This window comes from Vidua macroura, chromosome 2 (genome assembly GCF_024509145.1).
Source record: "Vidua macroura isolate BioBank_ID:100142 chromosome 2, ASM2450914v1, whole genome shotgun sequence".
NCBI classification, from domain to species: Eukaryota; Metazoa; Chordata; class Aves; order Passeriformes; family Viduidae; genus Vidua; species Vidua macroura.
The window spans coordinates 10,733,969-10,749,477 of record NC_071572.1 but is presented as its reverse complement, the minus strand read 5'-3'; the positions used below and the strand labels follow the sequence as shown (position 1 = coordinate 10,749,477).

The window sequence follows — 15,509 nt, the reverse complement described above, 5'->3', positions numbered from 1 at the left end:
GCTAAGCTCTGCTCTTAAGCAAAGGCCCAAACCTCTCAGAACCAGCTTTTCAGTACTGGGCATCAGTTTTAAGCTAGATAATTGTACACTTGCAAAAACATTTGAAAACATTTTTCTTATGTTCAGAAATCAGCTGAGCTGTTCATTCAGATATAGCCATTGTATATCTGCTTCTTTAAAGGAAACTTTTAGAGTGACAAAGTCTGTGATGCCCGGCGGAAAAAAAACCTCCAACCAACAAACCAACCAACCAACCAACCAACCAACCAACCAACCAACTAACCAACTAACCAACCAACCAACCAACCAACCAACCAACCAACCAACTAATCAACTAGCCAACCAACTAATCAACTAGCCAACCAACCAACCAACCAACTAACTAACGAACCAACCAACCAACCAACCAACAAACCAACCAACCAGCCAACCAACCAACCAACCAACCAACTAATCAACTAGCCAACCAACCAACCAACTAACCAACCAACTAACCAACCAACTAACCAACCAACCAACCAATCAACTAGCCAACCAACCAATCAACTAACCAACCAACCAATCAACCGATCAACCAACCAACACGTTGCAAACATAGACTTTGTCAACGGCAACCCGAAGTCAACTTCCATGTTGACCGTTTTTCCCTTTTCTGTCAGAGATATTTCAAGATCAGACAAGGAAAATTAATTTCACGTATTCTGTTTTCTTCCTTTTTCCACAGGGAATCAGCATACCTACACTCACACTTCCGAAGTGCTACAGAATGGGAAAAGGAAAAAGTATTTCTAAAAGGAACAAAAACATTCGAGCTTTGCTACTAGACAGGATGACCAAAGCTCTGTGTTACGTACCCACGAGCAGCAAAGAAGTTAAAAAGAGAACTGAGATCTATTTTATGAAGTAATTTTGTCCCTATGGTATCTTACTTTTATACAATAATTCTCATCCCTAAACATTCTAAATACTTCATTTGTTTGATGTGTGACAGAGACAGCACTTAGTTCACCACTGAAGACTTGCCACCTTTAGGATGAATTCTTGGAAACCCTTAAACTGCTTATATAGCGATAAATAATATTAAAATATTATAAGAAGTAATTTCTTTAGATAAAACAATATTTCTTCTGTCTAGGAGAAAATGTTTTCAAATACTTAAATATTATTTAGATGGAAAAAGTTTTTTTGTAACAATTCTATAGAAATCTCTAACTCTTGTTTTGGCTCAAGAGTTGACTTTGGAGAAAGAGTTGGGGTTAATGTCATATTGAGTTAAAGCAACATCTCTATTGCTTCTTTCATCCGGATATTCTGGATGGCCTTTAAATGACTTTATGGAAGCTGCTACTTTATGGCTAAAACAGACCTCAGGCTTCTCTTAACTTTCATGGTTATATATAACACTTGCCTTAACTTTCTTAGGGGAAAGGTGAAGAAAGGAATGGTGCTGCCCTGTAAAGTCATGGATATTTTCACCTTACTGTCTCTATGATGGTGCTTTAAGTCCCACATAAAATTTTGTGAGAAAGACACATCCTACACATCACATCTCCAGAGGGAAGACCTAGGAAATGTGATGAAGATGCCCCTTGCAGAAAAGCATTATATTATCTTAGAAAAATTTGCCACTGAGAGACACAGATATGTTTTTGTTCATCTTTCCCTTTTGCTTTCTCAATCATTCAGTGAAGATATGTCCTTGACAAACCATATTGACACTACTTCTCATCAGTTTGTTTCAGCAGATGAATGCCTGTGTGCCTACGGAAAAAGCCATGTCTGACTTGTACTTCCTGACGTTTCACAAACACAGGGTCTTAAAGCAACAAGATACTTCATGTTCATTTTGCAAATTTGTCTCAGTATCTGTTCTCAAATATGTCCCTCCCCATGAGAAAGGACAATATATTAGAGCAATATTTATATACAGCTACCTGATGAACGGAAAAACTACTGATCTTATTTTGTTTTAAAGCACCATTTCACATTTCTCCATTAAGCAATAAAATCAGAGATTTAGGAACTTCAGAAACAATACTTTTGAGGCAAATTTCACAAAAGAAGTTACATATATACAGCACAATGCTTTGAGAGGATGATCATTGGATTTGGAATATTCTTTTCTCATGAAATCAAGCTGAATGACAGATAATTTAAATTTTTCAATAAAAATTACATTTGTTTGAAATAACTTTTCAGATATCACTCTCAAGCATAATTGGACCTCAAACAGGAAGTAAAAACTTCCTATAATGTCATTATTTTAATTAAAGACACATGGAGATGAAGGAGAGGAGAGCTTGAATGTATATTTAATAACAGAGGTACTAGAACTTTGATTTCTCATTCAGACCTGAATAGACCTCAATGGCATATGAAATTCAAGACTGTTTAGGTGAAAGAAGACATTGGGTTAACATCAGAATGGTGTGAATTGATTAAACACAGAAGACATACTTTAAGCATACCCTCACCACAAGAAAAAAGCAGTGTGAATCTTTGTATGAAGAATTATTCTGAAGTATTATTCTGCGGTTTGTTCATTTTGTGGCTTTTAAAAAAAAAACCAAACAACTTCCCGTACAAGTCCTCTATTTATGTTCTCTTTTAATACCAGTCTCAGTCTAGAATGGTCCCCCATAAGAATTTCCAGAAGAATTCCCTGATGAAACCAGTATGAACCACAGACAGTTACCACAACAGTTTCATGGTGCAGAGTTGTGCAATAGAGCTGATACCAGCTACTCTTGTCACAAATGTTCCCAAAATTGAAACCAGGGTTTCAAAAAGTATACATGAAGTTGGAATGCCTGATCTAAGAAAAAAAATCAGAACTACTTATTTAATCCTCAAAAATTACTAGGTTAGTAATTGTTTGGCTATGAAATCTGCCTGATAGGTCTCTGAAGGTCATGGTTGTTAACACTTCCTTCTCCAAAAGGCTGATTTTCTCTGCTGTGTTTGAAAGCTATAGCTGGAATTCTTTCCAACACGGACTGTGTCATGCCTGCAAGGGAAAAAAAAACATGACCAAAGGATAATTTAAAAAAAAAAAACCACCAACATACCCGATGAATATCATTCTGTTTCTGCACAGTGGGAAGATCTCCACCAATGGGTGCTTGCTGTTTTAATTCATCCTCCTTCAACTGCAGCCATGCCAAAAGTTCCTGAAGAGAGAGATGTAATCGCTTCCACTGGTCGGTACTGGCTTCCAAATGGGATCTGAAAGCATGTGTTAAATATAAGATAGATTCAGGCACAGTGGAAGTAAAAACCAAAATGTACAAGCTTATTTACTGAGAAAGATCCCGGTGTTTCATTAAGTTAATGATTTTTGAATAGCTTCAGTAGCTTTGAATTACATTCTGGCAACACTGATTTAAATTTGGTTCCACAGTCTTGGCTTTTTTTCACATCTCCTGATTTTTGCTTTTGATTGGTTGGGGATTTTTGGCTTTTTAGTTTCCCTCTTCAGCAGTGAGTAATGGCTGTGCTGAATTGTCAGTCTCACTAGAAATGCACAAATATTATGCAGGACTAGCATGAGAAATGTAGTCATCACTTAGGACTACTAGGACATTATTTACTTGAAACGTACAGCGTAGTTTCCCAACTCAATGAAGACCAAGCATTTCTCTAAACCACCACACAAACCATTCAACTTACGCAGGATTTGTTCTCTTAATTTTTTAACATAAGAGAACCAATGTTATTCTTTTAAAAAAAGTCATGAGGAAATTGTTAAAGCCAATAGAATCCTCATACACTATCTAGCCAAATGTCAATGCCATTTAAACAGAGGTGTGAATGAAACTATTTGAAAGACTGGGAAAATTAAAAGACAAAATAGAATTTAATGCAAAAAAAGTCTCCATCATAAGGACATTTTCTAAAAATTTCCTCTGTATATGCATAAATGTGGGTTTTTTGGGATCAAGTATTGAGCTTCTAAATTTCAGCAACTGTTTTCTGTGGGTGGACTGATAAAATATTTTCTCTGTACTGTAGATAAACCCCACTAAAATGTTGTCTTTCTGGACTTATGAATATGCTGGTTTTTACTTTCTGGTTTGGAAAAAAAAATCCTAATTCACCTCCAAGTAGCGTAAGAAATCCTCTTAGTAACTCAAACCAAAGGAGTATTACATAACAGTAAAAAATGTGCTGGAAAATAAAGACAAATTTTCTTTTATTTCATACATTTCTGTTTAAGTTCTAGCTTTGTTCCTATAACATTTATCTTCTTCTACAGTGATTGCACATAAAATCATTCTCTTCTGACACTAAGAATTCTACTCCTATACCTTATACATAATGTTATATAAAGAAATGTGAAAAATATGGACTCAGCATTTTTGCAAATCTTATTACTTAGTTTGGATATGGAAATGATGAGTTGATGAAGGTAGGGACAGTTGCATTTCTCTGAAATGCTCTGTGAATCCTGTCTTCTTTCCAACCTCTTACGTCAGGTAAAGTGGCAAGGAAAGAGAAAGGAAAGGGGCAGATCAGCCACACGCTGACAAAAAATTCAGCTGCTCTCAAAGTATGTGAGCTACTGGAAAATCTCTTTTTTCAGACTTAAATGAAAAAAGGACACACATGTGAAGGTCACACATAGATCCTACATGTGAAAGATACTCATAGGCCAGGCCTTTTGATCTATTGTCTCACAGGGCATCTGGGAGCTGGGGCAAAACTGCTTCACAGCAGGGAGAGGCCAGTCCTGCAGGCAGTGAAGTCTTGAGAGGGTCCTGCAAGCTAAAAAATTTAGATTATACCTATATTTATATGTTATAAATTATTTACAGTTAGGGTGGTGAGGCACTAGAAAAAATTGCCCAAAGAAGTTGTGGATGCGCCATCCCTGGAAGGGTACAAGCTGGATGCAGCTTTGAGCAGCCTGAATGTGTCCTTGACCATGGCAGGGGCTTGGCACTGGATGATCTTAACAGTCCCTGCCAACCCAAACCATTCTTTCATTCTATGATACCTCTGAAAGGAGCAAGGGGGAGAGAAGCTGGGATATTTATGGAGAGTTGCAGGAGGCAACAACCAGAGCAAGGACCACAGGATTTTAGGACAGGAATCAGCCAAGGAGCCAAGTTTCTGATTCAGGCTAATTGCCTTGTCTCATGTTTATCTTGGCATAGGCAAGCTTCCACCTCTTCTGGAGAAGGGCAGCAAATAGAAGCAAACACTTCTTCCCTGCTTCCCCTGGCTTTACAGGGAAAAATGCAGGGTCTTTGTTACTGCTGCTGTGCTCTGACCTTCATCAGTTGGGTGATTTTTTCTTTTTCCCCAGAACCTATCTTGTTCTGCTCTTCCTTCATCTTCAGGAATACAGGTTTATGCATGCACAGAACAATGTACATTATATGCACACACTCATGTATTTATGACTGTGTCCAAGATGTGCAGACAAAAGAGATAATAATAAAACAGTTTCAAAAATATTTATAAGAAAGAAAGTGTTTATTAGGGTAAACTGTGCTGACATATCAGGATGAAAGAAAGGGAGGAATGGAAAGAGCTTGGTTTCTCTTTAATATCTACCATATATTTTATCTAATGCATTTAGAAAAGAATGCCCACCCAAGCTGATCCATGGCATGGGTCTTCTGTTCCAGCAGACTAAAAATTACACTAAATAAAGAAAAAACTGGGACTGATGTCTGGAGAACATTTCATATGTCTTCTCTAATCCCTCTTTTGTGTAAGCATTGCTAGTTAGGAGGAAATCTATTCCATTCTGTGCTATGGATAGAAAGAGCTCCAAACAGGCAGACTGGGAAGAACCTTTTCAATTAGTCTGGTGGCCAGCAACACTTAAACCAAATGTCTGAGCATTTAAGAATTGTTTCTTATCCTAGTAAATAAATTATTGAAGACCTGAAGCCTTTTATTGGAAGGACAGATTTTAGAGGGAAGGTTTGTTGCTTTGAATGTGCAATGCAGTAAGCCACTGTGATATTACTGGTTCTGACTCAGTTAATGACAACAGTGCATTAAACTGCAAAAATGAAAGACAGAAAGTCCTATGCATTTAATTCCTGATATTTGGACAACTGACTATTTTTGTCTCAAAAATCACTGTGTTTGAGCATGTTCATGGGTAAAATGCATACAAACAAAAAAATCTCGGACACTTTGAGGGGTTTTATTCCTCTTCTTTTGCACCTCAGAAGGAAAAAAAAAAGAAGGAATATGTATCTTTTTCTTTAGTTACGAATATCTTTTCAACATCACAGCCTTCATTTATTTTTAATGATTGATGATACGAAGATGGTTTTTGCCATTACACAGCCTGACCTCCCTCAGGACCTGAGCTGAACAAAGCTAATATTTCATACATTACTTTGGAAAATACTTCTGTCTTTTGCTGCCCTCTGAACTACCACCAACATACAGAAAGTGAGAAAATGAAAAAATGCCCAAGACCGAGTGCAACTGAGCTGGGTTGCCTATTGAAAAAGCCATATTTCTGGAGAAAAGTTTCCAGGACAATTTCTTTTGAAATGAAACCTTCAGTCCATTGAAGCCTGAATGACCACTTGATAATTTCTAATGTTACCATTTATTATATTTCTTCTTGCAAACAAAAGTGTTTCCTCTCATGATACTACCTATGGATTTCTTTACCCCTAGAATTTATTTAGCAATTCTGTCCACTCTTCTGACAACAGTTAAAATCTTAAATAATTTCTCTTCTCATTTGTGAGGATATTTTTAGTTTTGCACTGGAAATAGCAGTCTTTAAAATGAGGCTTTTCATAAATATTGGCTATTTAATCACTTTCTTTCATGACTCACTGATAAGTCATACCCAATTCTAGAAAAAGCCCACATTTAGAGGGGGTACAGTTACTGCTTATTTCTGTAATTACAGAACTTCATAATACGCCTAAAACCCTAATCCTCTACTATCCTTTTCACACCCAAAAGCCTAATTGTTCTTACAAAGTTAAGCCAACATCCAAAGCAGCACAAATAACTTCAAAATAGACAAAAACAGTGCTAACAGAAACAAAATTAAACCTTTTTACTTGCAAATTACAGCATCCCATTTAATACACCAATGGTAGGCTTTTGCTTAGGTTCAGGTCCTACCTAATGTTTAGAGATTTCTTCCTAAGTTCACTCCATCTGAGGTTCATGTTATCCAGACGTCTCTGCAGCAGGGTTGCATCCTCAGAGCCTTCCAGGGATCTCAGGATTTTCTGCCCATTTTCATCCAGGTTGTGAAAGATGTCAGTGTGAGCATCAATTTCTGCCTGTAGTTCCTACGGAAGCAATAGAAAACAATACAGCTGATTTCTTTAAAAATCCACAGAACCTATCATTTTTCAAAGGAGTGGAAAAATCCTCAGTGCAACACAGAGCACAGGTTTTGATTACTCCTTTTACAGCAATATCATGTCCTGTATACAAAGCCGTGTTTCCCTTTCACATGAAGGCCATTTGCATTGAATATGACCTTTTTTCCCACACGGAGCATCCTGAACAAAATTTAGAAAGCCAAAGATGTAGCCTTTGACAGGCAACAAAGCAAGGACAAGATATATTAACTGTGCTGATGCGGGAAAAGCAAAGAAACACAAAACCCTCAGGATCTCAGGTAAATCTGACCTGCACATGATATGTCTTCCTATGCAACATTTTCAGTTTGAGCTGGGGACTGCAACACTGGTCCTGCTGCATGGCAATTCCAAAGAATCTAGGAGTCTGCAGCAGCCAGGCTTTAAAATGCCAAGTTCACTTACATTCTGTTGACAGAACGCATTTTGGAGCACAGGCCTCAGCAGTCAATAGCAATAAACAGCCACTTTGTGCTGTATCAAAACACTGGTTGGGGCCACGGCTGTAGGAGGGCCTGAGAATAGCAAGGACCTAGAATATGCAACTGGCAGCTCATGTTGAACAGCCAACTTTTCTTATCGCCTCGTAACTGCAGGCCAGCTCTAAATTTTGAATTCATTTTTTCCCCCTCATTTTTAGCACGGCTGTTTCTGCCAAAAGAACATTCTTTAGAGAGCTGCCTGGTACCAGCATTCCTGCCTGCCCACACACTCAATGCAGCCTTTGTGTGCTGGCTGCCCTTCCCCAAGACGTTTGCATGCTGCAGCTCCACAAGGTCAGATTCATTTGCAGAGAACAGTGGTTGAATCAAGGTCATTAAATGGAATAAAAATAATGATAATAATAATTTCAACACATACATGAATGAGCGTACATGTACTTTATATGCAGCCACATTTGCACAAAAGTACTTTTACTTTCAAACAAAGAAGCACACAAAGACACAAAGAAATAATGAATGGTGAATAAAGCTCCACATTTTCTCCTGGGATGCTGGAGCACTAAGATTTCTCGTGGTGGTTTCTTGCCGCCTGAAATGGGAGTGCTAGAGATAAAGTGGGGAAGAGGAAATGATTTATGGCATTAGAGAACAAGACCCAGCACTAACTGAGCATCGCAGATAGTCCCCAATGGAAATTTGTTGCAATTTTCTTCAGAAGAATGAGTTTGAAAGAGGGGAGTACACAATCTGTCTACTTGATGTGTTCTTAATTTAATTGGTTTTATTTGATATTTTAAGAGCAATGTTAGCTGCACTGAATCATGAGTAGATTGGCCTTGTTCACCTACTGCCGTTCCAAATGTCCTTAACGGGATACCTTTCACAGCAATGACTAGAATAATATTTGGGGAAGTTTTAAGGTGGGCTAGCAACATTTTTGGTACAGAGTAAGAATCCTTCTCCAACTGTTTTACTTATCTATTGTCATTCAAGCAGTAAAGTACTTAGGAATGAGTTTGATGTACATCAGAGCTAACTCTGCAGAATACAATTGTATTATAAATATTATATTAATTTATTGTTTTTCAGATAATTTATATTTTTAAAAATGGTACTATTAAGGTACATAAAAATGTATAATATTCCATGTATGAATGTCCTTATTTGAAAATTTCTATTTTATTTCAAGTCTGGTTGTTGCTAGCTTCAACTTCCAGTTGTGATACTTCATTTTTGTTTAGTTGAATGAAGAATATTCTATTACCAAATTTCTTTCCTTCCATGTATGTATTTGGAGATATTATTTAAACAAGGTAAAGTATAACAATATTGACGTAAACAGCTGAAACAATGTGTAAGAAAGGATAAAGTTCACAGTAAAAAAGTTACCTGTCAATGTCTGTATAGTTCTTAGGTCCTCCTACATTTAATAAACAATAAATCTATTATTGACAAAAGAATTACATGCACTACCTGTTGCACAAAGTTCTTAGTTTCCAGGGTAGTGATGGAAACACCAAACTTACAAACTTGTTCCTTTTCCTTAGCAGGAACATGTGCCATGAAACGTTGAATAACTATTCACAGTAGGAAGCTGTCAAATCTATGCCCTCTTGGTGTTTTACCACACATACACTCATAGCAATATATAAGACAAAATTGAAGGAAAAAAACCTTTCCACGTTTTTCTTGTGTTTAGAAAATGTGTCTTATAGTCTACACATTTTATTTCTTTATCCAGAGCATACATAATTCTGAAAATAAAAGCAAACCACATCCTTTTTTTAATTTCAGAATACTATGTAGTGTCACAAGACATCTGGACAGTTAAGTGGGCAATGAACATGAAAAGTGAAGTATTCTTATCAAAAGCTTAATATCCAAGACTGATTTTTCCTTATTCCAAATTACTTGTGTATAATGCACTTCTTCTAATGCTGCCAGAAGTAGTTTACTGCAGCTGTAAAGGAAGTCTACACCAACAAAGCAGCAAGACAACAACATCAACGATATTTTCTCCATTTAGGTTGGTGCATTTCAGAACCTTTCTTTGTGACACTTACAGATCCCAAGAGAAGCAGAGAACATATAAGAAAAAGATCTATGTACCTTTTATTTGTTTTCTGAAATAAATAAATCGACTTTGTAAAAACACAATATGAATTATTCTTTTTCTTGACAACAATAAAGCAGGACGAGCTATATAATCTAAAAAAATGCTAAAATATTTGAAAAATATGCTACCATTACATATCATACCAAGAAGCATAGCATATAGACTAAACATATATTATTTATTTCACTTTCATATTTTCCAATGTGTTCAAATACATGAAAGGACTACAGAGGGTAAAAAAATCAATCCTGGTATAATTCTACTGAGTTACAGTTGGAGTGTATGCTGCATTTTTTCTGTAGTTGCTATTACTGAGACTGTGTTGAAAAAAGATTAGCTACCTGCTCTTAAAAAGAGCAGAGAGCAAAATGAAAAGCATCTTTTTGATCACAAGTTGCTTCTTAGAGTGAGCTGAACTGCCTGGAAAGAACTGCAACTCCATTAGGTGCTGAGTGAAGTCCTCCTTTATTAATATGAACTATACAGTTAGATGACAAAAGGTATCATAATATTTTGACTGTAATAACTTAACTGAACATGTATTAGAGGTGTCTACACATTTAAAAATGTGTATTTACATTATTTTATTCTATAGATTGTGTGTAAGTAAGACACAGAACTAGGGTGATAGATGAAATGCATTTTGTCTTGAGGAAAACAATCTTGTTGGGCAAAACAGGGTGAGGAAAATTGCTCTGGCTGTTTCACTTTTGTCCTGAGCTCTTGCAACCACCACACATGATTTCAGAGAAGTACACTAACGTGGTAAGTGAGCACACCCAATGCTGCCAAAAAGTTCGGGGATGGGTGTATTTCTCATTTGCCCAATTCAGTTGTTCCCCCTTGGAATTCCTGCTCCCATTCTCCATGGAAGCATGGATCCTCACTGCCCTAATTCCTTTGATAGGCAGAAGAAATTCACCTGTGGCTCCACAGGTTTTATTTTACACAGAGCCCTGCTAAGCACAGCTGAGCTGTTGCTGTGAAATCCCATGCACTCAAAGCTCTGTCAGCTTCCACCCAGCACAGCTTGTCCTGCAAGAATTCAATGTGGTTTGAGATACGTTAGCAGAAACAATTAATCAGTGTCAATATCCTTCATATCCCACATGCAATATATAGACATGACATATGAAGGACATGACACATGTCAAAATCTGCCATTATTTTGGCAATACACCAGAGAGGGATTGATAGTCTGGAAGTAAAATGAAGCCCTAGAAAGAAGGAATTTGTTTTATTTCTTGGACTATAGGTGAGTCACGGAAAACATGGAAATCAATGCAGTGCAGATGACAAAACTTTTATCTTCTATACAAGGTAGAAAAAATTCATTATGTAATAATTTAAAGAAATTAAAGGACCCTAGTTCTCCACTATTTGCAGCTCTGTAAAGCACATCTTAGCAGTTCAGCAATTGGATTTCAAATTAATTATCCCACTTGATTTCATTTAATTACATCTAAATTCCCCTAAATTTCTGATTCTGCCTAAAGTATAAACTCTGTGTGAGGGTTTAGAGAGTTTGAGACATTTCTTCAGTGCCCTGGCACACCCCAATAGCCTTTGGAGGCACAGAAACCCATGCACATGGCACCACTCAGGATCACAGCTTATCCTCCTGTCTGCTATACAGAGAAATAGTTTTGTGAGTGTTACGATTCTGGAGATGTTGAACTAAGGGCACAGCAAGCCAAATGCATTTTAAACACCTGAGTGAAAGATTCAGTGCAAGGTGTACTTGATCTTCTTTTGTTATTGGCAATAGAAGGCAGTTTGCATTAGGCTTTACAGCAGTCTCTCCTTGTGAGCTGGTTGTTACCATTGGAACAGAAAGAAATGCATACTTTTTGAAATAGAACATTTGTATCTGAAGATGCTATGATTTAGATTAATGATGGAACATACCAGTGAAGCATTCCTGCTGATTTACAAGGCATTTCTGGTCCCTTGGAAGTTCTCTCTTTTAAATGTCATAGTTCTTTTAAAAACTAGTTGTTGGATTTGGTTTTTGTATTTTTTTCCATCTTTGATGCTTCCCCATTCCCCCATCAAGCTTTTAAGTAATTTTCTCTCCCAGTCCATAAGCACAACTTTTATTGAGTCTTTAGAATGAGACTATTCACTGAACAATTTACATAATGATAAAAACTTCTCAAATGAGATTTAAAATATAATTAAAGGGCAGAGTTACTGAGTTAAAAGCATTGTTGTGAAATAGCTATACATCACCATGCCAAGAAGCCTCCTATTCAGCTAGCCTATGGCATGACCCCAATTCCCGTCTGGTATGATTACATCTCTGAGTTTCATGCTAATGACTTGATTAAAAAGAACGATAAAAAGGTCTTTTCCATTGTGAAGATAAGCTTATGAATATAATTAAGGCATTTCTGGTTTCCCAACACATTTTTCAAGATAAAAAAGGGTAAGAGCTAGTCCTCTAAAAGAGAATCAAGTGCTGATGAATGGAAGCCAAAAGTATAACTTTGCTCTACAGAAAGCAATCTGTGTAGTTGCATCTATCATTGTTAGGGTTTAAAATTCTATAAGTCCCAGAATAAAGATGTGACCAAACTTCATATTCAAATGCTACTTTAATCTAACAGAAGATTAAAAAAAAACTTTCTTTAGCAAGTTGAGCCCTGTTTTCAGAAAATATTATTTTTATAAACAGGCAAAAGAGCCTTCAATTTAGGTTATATTCAGATTGCAAGAGACTTCATGGCGCACCTAAGGATGCAGCAATCTCTTGCTGACAGTAACTGCAAATGCAGTGTGGGCTTCTTGATTTCATTTACACTGGGCTGCCTCAGCTTTGAAATAGTTACAATTTAAGAGCACTAACCCAGTCATTTGAACTTATACTTGTCTCTAGTATGCAGATATTTATTCACAGGCCTGACTTTTTGCCCATAGCATAAGGTCTTATATTTCTCCCTTGATCATAGCAAAATAATAAATTTTTTGATACCTCTAGCAATTTATTTGTATTCAATTATTAGCTAATTTCATGTGTTTGGAAGGAATTTGTGGACTTCTTAGATATGTTTTTTGAAGACTGAAAAAATTCCTGCTTTCATTTACATGTAATGAAGATATGAACAAATATATAAAATAAAGAAACAAATGTTTAAAGAAACAAATCTTTCTTCATTTATAGTTTCATTTAGGATTTGATCCTTGTCTAAAGAAATATATCCTATTCTGATAATAGTGACTTCAATGGAAATTATTATTTTTATTTTCTACTTTTCTAGTCATTATATCTTGCATGGAAACCCTAAATAGAAAGAAACATCATGTTAGTCTGAGGTTACACTAATGAAGAAAAATTCCTTGTAGCCACAGAAATGAAGAACTTTTACTGTGTGGTGTAAAATATAAATATGTATTTTACTAACATAGCCTGTACTCTCTTTCAGACAAGCCAATCCAACAAGGCAAACAAAGCACATTTTTCGAGTAGGAGTTGCAAGTGTTCTATGTGTCAGAAAATCAGCCACCTCTACTGAGATGTCTAAGAATGGGCTCAGCTATCTGCCTTTGAAATCTGTATTTGAGATTAGAGTGAGTAGGAGGGAAACAGCATAAATGTGCATAGAATCATACACACGAATTTCTGAAAGCAGAACTGTAAGGCCAATTACAAACCAGCAGAGTTTTCTAGGTTTTAGAAGGAGGTCTGCTCCCACCAAATATGCACGTCCCAACCCCTGTACTTCAGTGAATGTCTGATCCCACTCCACCTGCACATGCTGTCAGCACATTCACCCTGTCAAGCTTTTGGCAACACTTCTGTGGCAAAATAATTACGCTGTTACTTTCAGTATGTCTAATTTTTCTTCTCCTTGCTTTCCAGAGATCAAACAGTAACAGCACAAAGAGCATCTTCCTCTACAGGAACATTTACTTCCACTTAGTTACTCATGCAAAGTCCTAAAGTCCTGTTGCATAATTTGCAGAGCATTTACCTCTCTTAGTTCTGCTGACATTCCAGTACTTCAAATTAATACTGATTTCCTTTTACAACACACAGCTGGAAAGGCTGAAATACACAACTGTCTCTATGTCTGGAGGAAAAAAAAATTACAAAAGACAAAATGACAGGTTTTTTTTCTTCTTTTACCAACCAATAGTGAAAAATATTTGATATCTGTTAATTATAAATGACCTTTTCTAGAAGAAAAATTATGTGTATATGAAGAAATATTTGTTTCACAGTACACCAACATGTAACAATAAGGTATCTCATGTTTCAGCACCTATGATACTCATACATATATTCATCCTTCCCTAAATACATGAACATATATAATCCTCTTTCAGATCCTTTTAAAACAAAAATTGAAGGCATTTTATACTTAAAAGAAATTATTTCTCTTCAAAGCATTATCCTAATTTCTTCCATTACAAATAATTTTTGCAGTCTTCCTTTCTTTCAAAAAAAATATCCTGACATTTAAAGTTTTTGTTGGTAACATTGTTAATGTCTGGAGAAAAATAATTGGTACACCAGTTTCATAACACGATTCTCAATTAATTAAAGAAACATAAAATCTTTTTAAAAGAGAATAATCCAAAACAAAAAGCAGAAACTAGAGGCCTCATATGTTGCATATCATTAAAACTGGATCAAGCAGAACAATAACTATTATGGTTTTAAAACACCTTTTAGAAGGAGGTTTTTATTCTTCAATAGGTAATTAGATTTCAGTTAGGAATTTATACTGTTTCAGGTGTTCTCTATGAGCATGCAAGATCCACTGCAATTAACTGTTCTTAATCAAGGACAGGTTAATTGGTGGGCATTATGCAACAGGCAATGTGGGAAAAGTTCCAGTGCTTCTGCACTTCTTGTGTCAAATCCTCCCTACTGGAGGTGTCCTGAGGAAGGGCTAGGAAGGGCAGGCACTTGGGCAGCATAAAGACCAAAAGTACTCTTCATCCTGATTTTCAGTGGAAATCCAGGTCATGCTAGTGTGGCCTCAGGATCTTCTGTTCTCCTAGGCTTTAAGCAAGAGATGCCAGTAAAGTTACCACTGAGAGAAAGCTGCTGTGCTGCAGTCAAGCGTTATCAAAGTCACTGTAACAATTGATGCTGGCTGTTACTGTCACAACAAAACAGAATTCACCAAGGTTGGTCAGTTTACTCATTGACACAAGCTTGGTTTAAATTGCCATGAGGAAAGTTGGTTTTATCCTGCTGCTGATGTTTTAACTGCAAGCCTGCTCAGTGTGAGGGGCACCACGTGCTTAAACACTCAGTGAGAAGCCAACATGCCAAAGCTACCACTTATGGCCTCTCCCTGTGTAAATGGACTCCCCTCTAAATGCAACAGAGGCTCAGGCAGCCCTGAAGAGCCAAGAGGGTTGGCACAGCAATAGGAGGAGGTGGCAGGCTCAGGATCAGGGTGCCTGCACAAAGTAGCTGCCACCAACTGCAGGGGCCTGTGGGGAAGGTGATGCCACCACCTCCCTCTGTGGGCTTTCCCTTCTGACTCTCAAACCCCAAATCCTCAGCCTGCTCACACCAACTCTGACCACAACACCAGGGCTTCCACCTTTAAACCTGTATTGTGTCAATAC

At 36.9% G+C, this 15,509-nt stretch overlaps 1 protein-coding gene across 4 annotated transcripts in view; it reads right to left on the bottom strand.

Annotated features, from left to right (window-relative positions):
* Positions 1–15,509, bottom strand: part of DMD (dystrophin) — a 566,297-nt gene that overhangs the window by 189,477 nt on the left and 361,311 nt on the right. For all 4 annotated transcript variants that reach the window (XM_054003170.1, XM_054003155.1, XM_054003164.1 and 1 more), the window contains 2 exons: positions 7,114–7,286; positions 3,069–3,225 (listed from right to left, as the gene is read on the bottom strand). In XM_054003170.1, the coding sequence (XP_053859145.1) occupies positions 3,069–3,225; positions 7,114–7,286 (330 nt within the window). The remainder of the gene's footprint in view (positions 1–3,068; positions 3,226–7,113; positions 7,287–15,509) is intronic.